General features: G+C 36.4%; 1 protein-coding gene across 1 annotated transcript; it reads right to left on the bottom strand.

Moving 5' to 3' along the window:
• Positions 1–749: 749 nt before the first annotated feature.
• On the bottom strand, positions 750–13,832 carry LOC143962189 (protocadherin gamma-B1-like). The gene is made up of 5 exons (XM_077471521.1): positions 11,505–13,832; positions 4,219–4,278; positions 1,095–1,257; positions 881–1,033; positions 750–793 (listed from the first exon to the last, which is right to left on the bottom strand). Exons 1-5 carry the CDS (start codon positions 13,830–13,832, stop codon positions 750–752), a joined length of 2,748 nt encoding a protein of 915 aa, XP_077327647.1.
• Between the last annotated feature and the right edge of the window lie 53 nt (positions 13,833–13,885).

Below are 13,885 nucleotides of genomic sequence, written 5' to 3'. Positions count from 1 at the left end.
GCTATTATTGTGATATTATAGGATGACTACTGCTCTCTGTCCATTGGAATCCTTGTAGCTATTCTATATTAACTGTCAGATGTCAATATTAAATCAAAGGGCACTGGTTCTAGTATCTGACAGTCAACTTCTCCATTGTCCCCCAAATCCTGATCAAGTATTTTAATGAGAATAATAAATGTAGTACTAAAGCGCTGGTATATTAACTTTCAAACAATCATATAGTCTATAAAAGCTGCAAACCAATGACGGTGATCTCTCACAGGCGACATATAAATGAACAAAATTGGTGCACTAATACCTATAAAGTAAAACACAGTTCCTCTTGTGTGCATAAAAAACAACAATATTCTAAATGAACTAACATTCCCAGAATGTGCTGTGAGTCCTAATATATCAAACACTTAGGAAACCTTATAAATGGTGCAGTGAAATACTGCAAGGACCTCTTGTATAACAAAACACCTCATGAACCAGAATGAGTCATATAAGCATGAATGCTGCTGTGATATCAATATATAAAAATGTTCCATGAACCTTCTATATCAAATATAGATTGGCCAACTGGTGGAGGGAGTATGCATATTCTGGTGGATGGGCCCTCATGATGCTGTTTCACCTAGCACCATGTTGCTCTAAGCGAAATAAAATAAAAAAAAACATGGCAGAATAATACATAGTCCAGCATACAAATACCAATCCACCCTGCTGCAATCTTAGCTCCAACCACCTGATTTGTCCACCTTCTCTTACTTCCTCATTCCAAGAGACCCCTGGTCACTGGATCCCGTTTCTCATGAATAAAGAGAAAAACAACAACAGTGTAAAAATGCTGAGCATAAAGAAATTTCACCATTTGTGGAGTGAATGGTGAACATACCTGTATGATGGACATTTCCTAATGTTTTGATAAATGAATATGTAATCTGTGCATTGCCACCTTCATCTCTATTGGTTACAGTTACTGTAATTACTGTAGTATTGGGTAGCATATTTTCACTTAAACTGACTTTGTACATCTCTTTTAGAAATACTGGGAAATTATCATTGGCATCAGTAACAAAAGCTTTAATTAGAGTACTCCCAGATCTCACAGGATTTCCCCCATATAAGGCTGTTATAGTTGTAATGTAATGTATGGATATTCTGTGCCTCTCGGTCTAAGGATTTCTCCAACACAATCTCTGGATGTTTGGTTCCATCTGGTCTGGCTTTCTCATTCACTGTAAAATACTGATCGTCACTCAGCTGGTAGGTCTGTACAGAATTAATACAAATATCTGGAATCTTCTGGACTTTGTAAAACAAATCCAGTTCCAATTGAAGACAATTCTGTGATTTGTAAATCAGATATCTCAAGAAAAAAGCTGGGAGAATTGTCATTTATGTCTTTAATTTCTATTTTGACTTTAATAATATTAAAGGGATATTCAACAACAGCATCAAATGTTAGGAAACAGGTAGGTGCAGTCCCACACACTGTCTCCTTGTCTATCCTGTCCTTCACATACAGATTTCCATTATTGAGATTCACATAAAAAATATTTTTCTGAAACACGTGATACAATTCACAGTTTTCTAGATGAGAGCTGATTAACATCCATTCAAAGATCCTTTGCAATATTTGTTAGAGCAGATTCTTTTCTCATTTCTTCTAAAATGGAATAATAAGGCTGACCAGAGACTAAATGACACATCCAAATAAAATAAAATAGGAACAAAAATGTTACTTGCCATTTGAATCCTTTGTATGCTTGTGTATGAAGTTTAATTTCAGTCATGGTCAGACCTTTTAATGACAAATACTTATAATCCAGCCAAAAAAGAACAAATGATGATAAAGACACTTATTAGAAAAAAGAGCAACTTGCTTATGAAGAAAAAGAGCAATTATTATCCATCTGACTGTGCAGCAGATTCTTCAAACATGATTGTGTCTCCTGTTCTTGTAAATCTGCAGAATGTGGAGTGTATAAAACATCAGTGGATCTCAGTTTCTGAAATATTCTCCATCCTGGTCAAACAGTGGCGCTCAGAGGTAAAACTGAGGAACAGCAGCATTAAAAATTATTTTCAAAATATTCAACTTTCTCTTTGCCAAATGTTTTCGCATACAATTTTTGTAAGCACCATACTGAAATTTGGTTTGTGTGACAATGGATCACAATATAATTTTAAACCTCTATACATTTAAAAGAAAGAATTTAGTTGCATGGAAATTCATTGAAGGGCAACTAAATCAATACAGGCGTGGAGAACCTTAGCTATGGAGATTGCATAAATTACAGTTATTCACTCTGGAGAAGAGGCACTTAAGAGAGGTTATGACTAAAATGTACAGATATATAAAAGGTGACTCAATTAACTGTGATAAACCGCTTACTCAAAGGTTCCTGAAGAGGACATGCATTCACGATTTGAGGATAGAAGAAAGGAGGTTTAACATTAGAGCCTGATAGAGCAGTAATAATGTGATTTCCCTCCACCAGGAAGGGGTACTAGCTGAGAATGTCAACCATTTCGAAAACCTTTCAGATGTCTTACTCAGGTCGCAGAATATATAGAGAATAAAAATCACACACAGCTACTCACACATAGGTTGAACTTAATGTACTCGTGCCTTTTTTAAATCTTATAAACTATGTAGCTATGAACGTTTTAATCACACAACAGTGTATTACATTGTATGTTATTGTTATTAGGAAACAAACTTATTTTAATACAATTTATGAATCACCAAATATAATTTTCTACTATTACTAGCTTACAATCATTTGTCCTTGCATGCTTGTTTAATAGTCATATATCTGATTTTAAAGCTAAAATGACCCAGCACTTTTACAAGCATGTGTTATTGATATGTATACCTTTAATTCAGTTTAATCCAATGCATCAATGCATTATTTGTGTTATTGTAATTTATGACATTCATTCCTTAGTGTCACTGCCCACAACATAGAAATTTACTGTTCCAAATATATCAATCATAAAAATAACTATAGAACATATATGAGAGGATCTAAAAAGTTTTCTCACTTTTATATTTTTGTTGGAAACGGTGAGGGCAGGAGAAGTAGTAATTGGTAGTGTCTGAGAGTGTCATATGACTAGTCTGTGTGCCAAGCCGGCTGACCTTGCAGTTTAGTATAAGAGTTGTGATGCGGTGGTGAAGATGGCTGCAACACATATAAACTACACCAAAGAGAAACAGCATTCTTTCATAAACTTTTTGTGGGCAGAGAGTGTGCTGGGAGCATGAATTAACCTCTACATGTGTGCTCAGTATGGGGATAACGTTATCTCTTATATAGCCATTTATGAGTGGGAGGTTATGGAACACTCAGCTTATAGAAAGCTGATTTCCACCCTTTGGGATCACTCAGATAAGCTTTAAAGGGAAGAACATTTTCATGTGATGATGATGTGAAAGCGGTGCATCAGTGGCTATGTGCTCTAGCAAAAACATGTGACTATGAAACTTTTTAAAGACTATATATATATATATATATATATATATATATATATATATATATATATATATATATATACTGTTTTCTGCATTCTTTACTTTCTGAACATAAAATATTTTTGAGCTTATTAGAAATTATAACAATAGACTGTAAATAAAAGTCAAGTCAATGGCACTAGGATAATAGAATCATGTTCTTGCAAACTAGGTATGTGAGTTGTGCTCTAGTTACTTCTTTCATGGCATTTGTTCACAAATGTTGGGGACTACTTTGCATCTGGTTTTTGGATAACAATAACAGTTCAAGGGCAGGGGGGCTCAGACAGAATTACCATTAATCTTTCCATGTCCCAAGAATGTAAATATAGTGGACCCTTTACAATTCAGTCTGGTTTGTGTAATAATGCCAATGTCTTACTGGGAAGAAGGCTCATTTAAGAATTCAATTAAAGATAAAGCAGGACACCCGGGTTAATTTGGGCCTAAAGTCAAAAAAAGAAAGAAAAAAAGGAAGAAAGGAAGAGAAAGAGAAAAAAAAGAAAATATCATTTTTATTATATAAAGAGAACAAAATGGCTCTGTTTTTTCATTTGTAAATAAAACATCTGGAAAGAGCAAATTAAACTTCCTTAGTATAGCTTCAAAACAAGTATTTCAAAACTGATAGTGAGACTTCGAGCCTATTATATTATTAATTGGTTGAGAATTGGTTTATATTATAAATTGATTGAGAAGTGATTCAGGTTAACCTCCTGTGCCTTTGAAATGCACTTTGCAGTTTGTTTACGTTGTTGTTCATTTAAATTATGCTAAAAACAAAAAACAACAGACAAAAGAACAGCAAACAACATTTTTAAGGAAATAGTTTGTAAATGTGGAGTTCCTGAAACTATTGAGAGTGACAGAGGAACCTATTTTATTGGGGAAGTAATGAAAAAGGTAATGGAAGCCCTTGACATACAGCAAGCTTTCCATACACCTTAACCTCCACAAAGTAGTGATAAAGTTGATAGGCTTAATGAAGTTTTGAAAAACAGATGTGCAAAAATTAAAGCAGATACAGGAAAAGGATGGGTGGAAGCTTTGCCAATAGCCCTATATTCTGTATGAACTACCCCTAAAAAACCATATGCAGGCTTCTTACTTTAGTCTGTTAGAATATGTTCATATTTTGCAAAGAACATTGATTAAAGTACATGAAAGTGTTTACAACTCTATTCCTGACCCAGATTCTGTTTCAGGTGTTCACAGAATCCAACCAGGTGACTGGGTGGTGGTCAAGCGACACATCAGAAAGCCACTAGAACCAACATTTGACAGACTACTTTTGGTGCTTTTGACAACCGGTTCCGCTGTCAAGTTGGAAGGAAAGCCCACCTGGATTCACGACAGTCATTGCAAAAAAATCTTGAAGTGATGATATACTTTGAAATAAATATGTTGTTTCTTTTCCTGTTGTTTGTGAGAACTGAGACATGAAAAAGAACCCTTTCATCCAAATGTTAAAATTGTATGCAACCCATAGCAACGCTAGTAACTGCTGGGTGTGTTCTCATTTAAATCCCCAAATGGGAACAATACCCATGATAGCAATGCCTCTCAACTTTACTGATCTAAACAGAACCAGAATAAATGGCTCATACATAGTTTCCACAGCTAGTGAGCACAGATCAGTAACTTTGATTGTTTAAAAACACATAGACACGCCACAAATTTTTCTAAACCTTTCATGCCCGTTTAACACTAAATGTACACAGTTGGGTAATTCAAATTGCACTGGAGCAAAGATTGCAGTTTATGGAGGTAACTATGTCAATATTATTATATTCCAGATCCAGCAGTAAATAGAACCCTTTATAGTACAAATTGCTCACAGTTCCCTGTATGTGGAAATATCAGTTACTTGAGATTCCATGTTATTCCATATAGTTTTTTAGGAACAGGAATACCATCCATACATAGAAGGTAATATTTTATAAGTTTACACCTGGCTTCCTACTAATGTAATAATATGAAACATATTATAATGCTAATTTATTACCTGCTTTGGCTGTTTGCAAAGATAGAGTGCAACCAGTCCAGAATACTCTTTAGCTGTTCACTGAAGGTGACATGGTCATAGTTCCCTTCCTGGACAAGATGGGGGATTGAAGCAATGAAAATAGAATTGTAGATGAGATTATTAACCTTTCTACTATCGATCTAGGTTTAATAAATGAAGAAGTAGCTCAACTTAAAAAAAAGTAGTATTAGAGCACAGATTAACGCTAAATTATCTCACTGCATCTCAAGGTTGGATGTGCAAGGTTATGCACAATGACTGTTGTATATACATTTCTGATAATGAGGACATTATTTAATGGAATCTTGCTAGGATAAGAGAACTACAGAATAAGGGCAGAGGTATTGCTAAAGATGGATGGAACCCCTTTAAGGGAGTAGGAGGTTTTGGTGACTTTTTATGGGGCATAGCAACATAGTTACAGAAATTAGGCACTTACATTGTGATGTTTTTATTTCTCATAATTGTTTTTTACTTCCTCATCAGGCTGTGCCTCTGTGTGACTACCCACTATACCAACAGAGTGTCCACCAGCCCTGATCAACCTATTATCCTGAGAAAGCTAGTGGAGAGCTGAACAGGACACTGTCTCTCTGTGACAGGAGTTACCAGCAATCAGCTGAATGTAACGTGGAGAAGAACGGTGTTAAATAAACAAAAAGTGGGAAATGACATGGACTTTCACTGTATTGTTCATTTAAGTAAAAGAGACTCCACCTTGTTCACACTGTTGAAATTTGTTCCGTACCCTTCACTTTAACACAGCAACAAAACTTCTGCTAGAAGATCTCTCTATCTTTACTTCCCCCTCCCCTATCAGGATTTTACTTTTGCAAATGGTCTATTCGCTAGCTTTTAAAAACATATTTCTATTTGTTAGTTTTTAATAACATCTCACACCACGCCTTTCTTATCTATGTATAAAATAAAATGTAAAAATACATTTTGGCATCCGTTATGAGATAGCGGTGGGCACACGGGGGCTGGAGCAAGGGGGACATAGACACACCACGTTGTATCAATATAGGAGGATATGGGACTTAGCCTCCTCAAAACTTGACATTCCACGATATAATGATTACACGCCGCTATGGCATAACAAAAACCTACCTGAATTCACCAAACTGCAAGACGCAAGTATATGGATCAGAAAGGGGGTGTTCTACTTACACCACATACTAAGAGATGCCTTAAAACCTTTGATTCACAAAAAAATGAATTCCTCCTCCAAAACTGAATGTTCTTTAGATTTCTGCAAATCCACCACACAACACAGTCTCAGTTTCATGACTCAAATCTGGACTCTACCCCAATGCCATCATGGCAGTGATTAAGAGCACAGACCCTCACAAGTTAATCTCAGCATTGTATAACAAGCTATCCACCCCCATTTCTACCAAAATAGCGTATGATCTAAAACCTAGGTGGGAGAGAGAGGTGGGTCCAATGGAAGATGAAGAGTGGGGGAAGGTGTTGGTGGAATGCAAGGCAGTATCCCCTAAACTGTCAGACCGCTTATCACAGCTCTATATTCTACACAGGGCATATCTTACACCCCTCAGGGTGGCAAGGTATAAACGTACTCAATCCACAATATGTCTGCTATGTGGACTGGAAACAGGCACTTTTTTCATTTAATCTGGGCCTGTCCCAGGATACAGGGGTCAAATTGTGGCATTCTTACATGATACCATGGGTTCACCCCTAGCACTGGATCCAAAACAGTGCCTTCTTGGAATCCTACCAGATACCATTGACAAGTATACCAAAATATTTTTGCATGAGACACTATTTTCAGCTGGAAAAATCATAATTAAAAAATGGATGAGACAATCACCCCCTAAGATGGTAGGCTGGAAACTTGAAGTGAATAATACTCTACCATACAAATATATATATATATATTAATAGAGGCTGTCCCGACAAATATAATAAGATATGGGACCAGTGGTTACAAGAGTCTGATACCTGTGTGTAGTGTAGTGAAACCACAACAGCTTGAAATCACAACTAGGACATGTACCTTTGAATATAATTTTATTTTAGTTGTAATATACACAATCATAGAACTCATCCTCATGGCAAAGTGTACCTGCTTTCTTATATACAGTATTTGTGATATGCAATATAATGTTCTTTTCAAGTTTATGTATGAAGTCAATATACCATGTATGCACCGTATGTTTAATAAAACCTTTGTTTAACATAAAAAAATATATACATTTTGGCAGAATGGGCATTTGAAACAGTAATTGCGTCCTATGAATCTGTTCCTGCAATTGCAGAGTTAATTTTTATTTAAGGAGTCTTTTTAGCCAGCTGCATTGATAAGCAACATGAACAACATAAATACTTCCCTCAGTTCAACCTGTGAATATTCTTGGTGCAAATTATTAGGCAAACAACGAATAATACATTCCCTCAGTTAAAAAGCATATTTAAGAGTACTCTGCAGTCACTATTTTTCAATTTCTATTGACTTTATTGATCCAATACTTAAAATATGAACAGTGGTTACTTGCTATTTCATATTGTCTAATTATCTAAATTTAAACTATATCTAGATGACAGAGTTCTGTAAAAAAAAAAAGGAGCAACTATACAGATTAAAGGTTAGCATGTTCTTGGATTATGGATGACATGGCTTTGGCAGCTGTCATTTAGATCATTAACGCATTACTGTCTCTACTGATTACCAACATACAGACCGAAGCACGGATGGGGAAATACGGGGAAATTTAGGTAACAGCGATCACAGGTCAATTGGCTTCAGTATAAATCACACAAATAGGAAACATGAGGGGAATACAAAGACACTGAATTTCAAAAGAGCCAACTTCCCTAAACTACAAGCCTTGCTAGAAGGCATGAATTAGGATAAAATCTTAGGAACAAAGAAAGCGGAGGAGAGATGGGTTTGCTTATTAAATAAGGGCATTAGCCAATGCTTCCCATTGAGTAATACATTTAAAAGAGTGAACAAAAGTCCTGGATGGCTTAACTCCAATGTAAATATGCATATAAAAGCAAAGGAGAAGGCCTTCAAAAAATACAAGGTTGAGGGATCATCATCAGCATTCAGACTTTATAAAGAATGCAACAAGAAATGTAAGGGTGCAATAAGGACGGCTAAGATAGAAAATGAAAGACACACAGCGGAGGAGAGCAAAAAAAAAAACCATGAAATTCTTTAAGTGTGTAATCAGTAAAAAGGGGAGGACAGACCATATTGGCCCCATAAAGTATGAGGAAAGACATCTGGTTACAAAGGATGGGGAGATGGTGAAGGTATTGAATTTATTCTCCTCCTCAGTCTTCACAAAGGAATCGGGGGGATTCAGTAACCAAAACTGCAGTGTTTATCCTCATGACACATCACAGGAAACACCTCCATGGTTAACATAGGACAGAATAAAAATTAGGCTTGGGAAACGTAACATTAATAAATCATCGGGACCAGATGGTTTGCACCCGAGGGTACTTAGGGAACTCAGTCAAGTAATTGCCAGACCATTGTTCCTAAATCTCTGACAGTCTACTGACTGGAATGATACCAGTTGATTGGAGAAAAGCCAATGTAGCACCAATATTTAAAAAGGGCCCAAAATACATCCCTGGGAATTACAGACCAGTTAGCATCAATTGTATGTAAGATCTTGGAGGGGAGGATACAGGACTATATACAAGATATACAAGATTTTAGTAATGAGAATGGTATCATTAGTGGTAATCTGCATGGGTTCAATGAAGACTCGCTATTGCCAAACCAATCTATTAACCTACTATGAGGAGGTGAGTTGCCATCAAGATAAAGGAAGGCCCATAGACGTGGTGTATCTGGATTATGTAAACTCATTTGACACAGTTCCCATAAACGTTTACTATACAAAATAAGGTCCATTGGCATGGACCATAGGGTGAGTGCACGGATTGGAAACTGGCTACAATGGCTAGTTCATAGGGTGGTGATAAATGGGGAGTACTCGGAATGGTCAGGGGTGGGTAGTGGGGTAACCCAGGTTTCTGTGCTGAGACCAATCCTGTTTAATTTGTTTATAAATGACCTGGAGGATGAGGTAAACAGTTCAATCTCTTTATTTGCAGAAGAAACTAAGCTAAGCAGGGCAATAACTCCTCTGAAGGATGGGGAAACCTTGAAAAAAGATCGGAATAAATTAATGGGGTAGGCAACTACATGGAAAATGATGATAAGCTCAGCAATGGCATGCAATGTCAAACTGCTGCTAACAAAGCAAACAGAATATTGGCATGTATTAAAAAGGGGATTAATTACAGAGATAAAACGATAATTCTCCAGCTCTACAAGACTCTGGTCCGGCTGCACCTAGAGTATACTGTCCAATTCTAGGCACCAGTCCTCAGGAGTGATGTACTGGAAATGGAGTGAATACAAAGAAGGGCAACAAAGCTAATAAAGGGTCTGGAGGATATTAGTTATGAGGAAAGGTTGCAAGCACTGAACTTATTCTCTCTGGAGAAGAGACACTTGAGAGGGAATATGATTTCAATATACAAATATCATACTGGTGACCCCACAACAGGCATAAAACTTTTTTTTGCAGAACAGAGTTTAACAAGACTTGTGGCCACTCATTAAAATTAGAAGAAAAGAGGTTTAACTTTAAACTACATAGAGCGTTCTTTACTGTAAGAGCGGCGAGGATGGGGAATTCCCTTCCACAGGTGGTGATCTCGGGGGGCATCAATAGTTTCAAGAAACTATTAGATAAGCATGTGAACAACCGCAACATACAGGGATATACAATGTAATACTGACATATAATCACACACATAGGTTGGACTTGATGGACTCGTGTCTTTTTTCAACCTCACCTACTATGTAACTATATTCAGCAGTAAACTGTATGTAGCAAAATATTACCACCAAAATAATAATTTTATCTGTTTCAATTTAAAAATCTATGTAATTTAAAGAATTGTCCTAACCATAAGAAAACCTTATTGTGCCACATTGAATGCAATGCTATATGTTGCCTAGTAATCTATTCACCGCCAGGCCTACAAAAATATTCAGAAGTCAATATTTTAATTCTAGTTTCAAAACAGTTCTAAATATAATGTGTAATAATGATTATCTAATATCCTATTCAGAAGTGTTTAATGGATTAATTGCAATAATTCCATATATTTATTGAATTGTATGGTTTATTGCCATATTGTAATATTGTAAACCCAATAGATGAAAAATAATAAAAACAATAACAAATACAAGTATTGGTATTACACCATAGACATAAAGTAAAAAAAAATGTTCTGCCACTAAATCAATCCATCTTCAAGACTCAGAACCTCCACCTTATTAAAGTGGTTGTAAACCCTTACAACACACTTTGACCTACAGGTAAGCCTTGATTAAGGCTTACCTGTAGGTCCAAGAAATATCTCCTAAACCTACATGGTTTAGGAGATATTTACCGAAAGACAGGCACCGCTGTCTATGGCGCAGGCGCACTGAGCGCGGCACCGTCAACGGCGAATATGCTGCACGTGGCGGCTCCCGTGCGCATGCGGGAGTGACGTCATCGCTGCTTCACCGAATGACAGCGGCGGAGCAGCAGAGGCCCACCGAGAAGATGGATGCGCCGGACTGCAGGGGACAGCGGTGACATCGCTGGCTCCTGTGTCAGGTAAGTGACTCATAATGGACTACTATGCGATGCATAGTAGTCCATTATGCTTTACCTTTGCAGGGAATGAAAGAGGAAGTAAGCTCATCAGGGTTTACTTCCTCTTTAAGATGTGCGTAAAACAAGGCCTCGATAAAGTGTATAGTAGAGGTGAATGTGTTTACTTTGGGACTCTGCATATAATGTTAAGTTTTAATTTAGACTAGATAGTTATGATGGTTATGATGCTTGTTATCCTTTTCTGTTTAAGTTTTTTTTTTAAGTTTTTTTAACAAAGTTAATGTAATACTTAAATCTCACTTACCTCAATCAAATAATTAAATTGCCAAGCTTGATTTGCGCTATTACTTCCAAATGCTAAATCATTACCATCAATAAGATTATCCTCAGGGACATTTTGGTCAGATTTTACATAAGTAAAGTTATTTTCAGCAGAATCCAGTGCCACACAAATATTGTAGGATAAGGGAAATGGTAATGTTCCATCACTGTACGTAGACAACATTCTGACATCAGGTGGAGGATACAGACTTGTACTTAGTGATTCAAAAATTGGTTTATGCTTTGATCCTCTGAATTTTGATATAATGACCAGCATTACTGTCACAATAAATAAAAAGGAAATCAGTGCTAAGGCAATTACTAAATACAACTGTAAACCTGTTTGGGAATCCTCATTCATTTGATTGCTGATCTTAGGAACCACCTGCTGGAAATTGTTTGCAACAACAAGGCTTATTGTGATGGTAGTTGAGAGAGAGGGTATGCCATTGTCCTTCACCATCACCACAACCTTGTGATTCATTACATCCTTATCGTGAAAAACATGTGATGTCCTAATTTCACCAGTCTTCTCATTAATAATAAAAATAGAAGGTTCAGGCACTTGTATGAAATGGTAAGACAGCCAAGAATTATGTCCAGAATCTGCATCCACTGTAACCACCTTTGTTATTAAAGAACCCCGTTCAGATGAAAAAGGGACCATCTCAAACACAGACTGGCCAGCACTTTCTGGCAATGGGTATAAGATTTCTGGTACGTTGTCATTCTGGTCCACAATGCGAATCATAAATACAGAATTTCCACTCAAAGATGGAGATCCACTATCAGTAGCAGTAACTTGTATTTGGAACTCTTTTTCTTGCTCATAGTCAAATGTTTTCTCTGCATACAGAATGCCAGTCTCTATATTAATGGATAGAAAAGATGACACTGGAAAGTTTGTTGTATTTGTGCTGGAGATTGAATAAGTAATTTTGGAATTTTCTCCAATATCAAAATCTAAGGCTTGTATTCTGTATATTGAGGCTCCTGGAAAATTGTTCTTTGACACATAAGCAACATAAGAGGATTTCTCAAATACTGGTGGATTATCATTTACATCTGATATGTCCAATCTGATGGTTTTTCTGCTGGAAAGTGGAGGAGATCCTCTATCAGTAGCTATTATTGTGATATTATAGGATGACTGCTGTTCTCTGTCCAATGAAACCTGTGTAGCTATTCTGTAGTAACTGCCAGATGTCAATATCAAATCAAAGGGCACTGATTCAAGTATCCAACAGTCAACTTCTCCATTGTTCCATGAATCCAGATCATGAATTTCAATGAGAACTATCATTGTGCCAATTGCAGAATCCTCAGGTATTGGTGTTGATAATGAGCTAATTAGTATCTTTGGTTCATTATCATTAACATCAATTATTTCTATTAATATTTTGCAATGAGTAATAGACCCTCCTCCATCCTTAGCTTGTACAGATAGTTCATAGTTTCTTGTTTCTTCAAAGTCTAGATGTCTGTTTACTTTAATTTCACCGTTTGTGGGGTGAATGGTGAACATACCTGTATGATGGACATTTCCTAATGTTTTGCCAAAAGAATATGTGATCTGCGCATTGACACCTTCATCTTTATCAGTAGCATTTACAGTAATTACTGTAGTATTGATTGGGATATTTTCATTTACACTGACCTTATATATTTCTTTTAGAAATACTGGGAAATTATCATTGACATCAGTAACAATAATTTTAATGTGAGCACTACCTGATCTCACAGGATTGACCCCATCTAAGGCTGTTAGAGTTAATGTATGGATGTTCTGTGACTCTCTATCTAGGGGATTCTCTAACACAATTTCTGGATATTTTGTTCCATCCGGTCTGGCTTTCTCAGTCACTGCAAAATGCTGATTGTCATTCAGCTTGTAAGTCTGCACAGAATTAACACCAATATCTGGATCTTCTGCAGATTGTAAAGCAAATCCAGTTCCAACTGAAGTTGTTTCTGTAACATGTAGACTGAATACTTCATGAAAAAAGCTGGGAGAATTATCATTGATATCACTGATTTCTATTTTGACCTTAACAATATTAAATGGATTTTCAACGACAGCATCAAAACTTAGAAAGCAAGTAGCTGCAGTCTTGCACAGTGTCTCTCTGTCTATCCTGCCCTTTACATACAGATTTCCATTATCTAAATTCAAATAGAAATATTTCTCTGAAACCTGTGACGTAATTCTTAGTTTTCTAGATGATAGGTTGTTAATTTCTAATCCCAGATCTTTACCAATATTAGCTATAACAGAGTCTTTTCTCATTTCTTCTACAATGGAATAATGCATCTCACCAGATACCGAATGACACAGCCAGGAAAATAAGAAGGAACATGCTACTT

The sequence above is a fragment of the Lithobates pipiens genome, unplaced genomic scaffold, assembly GCF_037356315.1.
Source record: "Lithobates pipiens isolate NorthernLeopardFrog02 unplaced genomic scaffold, aLitPip1_a1.2 Scaffold_8, whole genome shotgun sequence".
Classification (NCBI taxonomy): Eukaryota; Metazoa; Chordata; class Amphibia; order Anura; family Ranidae; genus Lithobates; species Lithobates pipiens.
The sequence above is the reverse complement of the archived record's forward strand: the minus strand, read 5'-3'. Positions and strand labels throughout refer to the sequence as shown.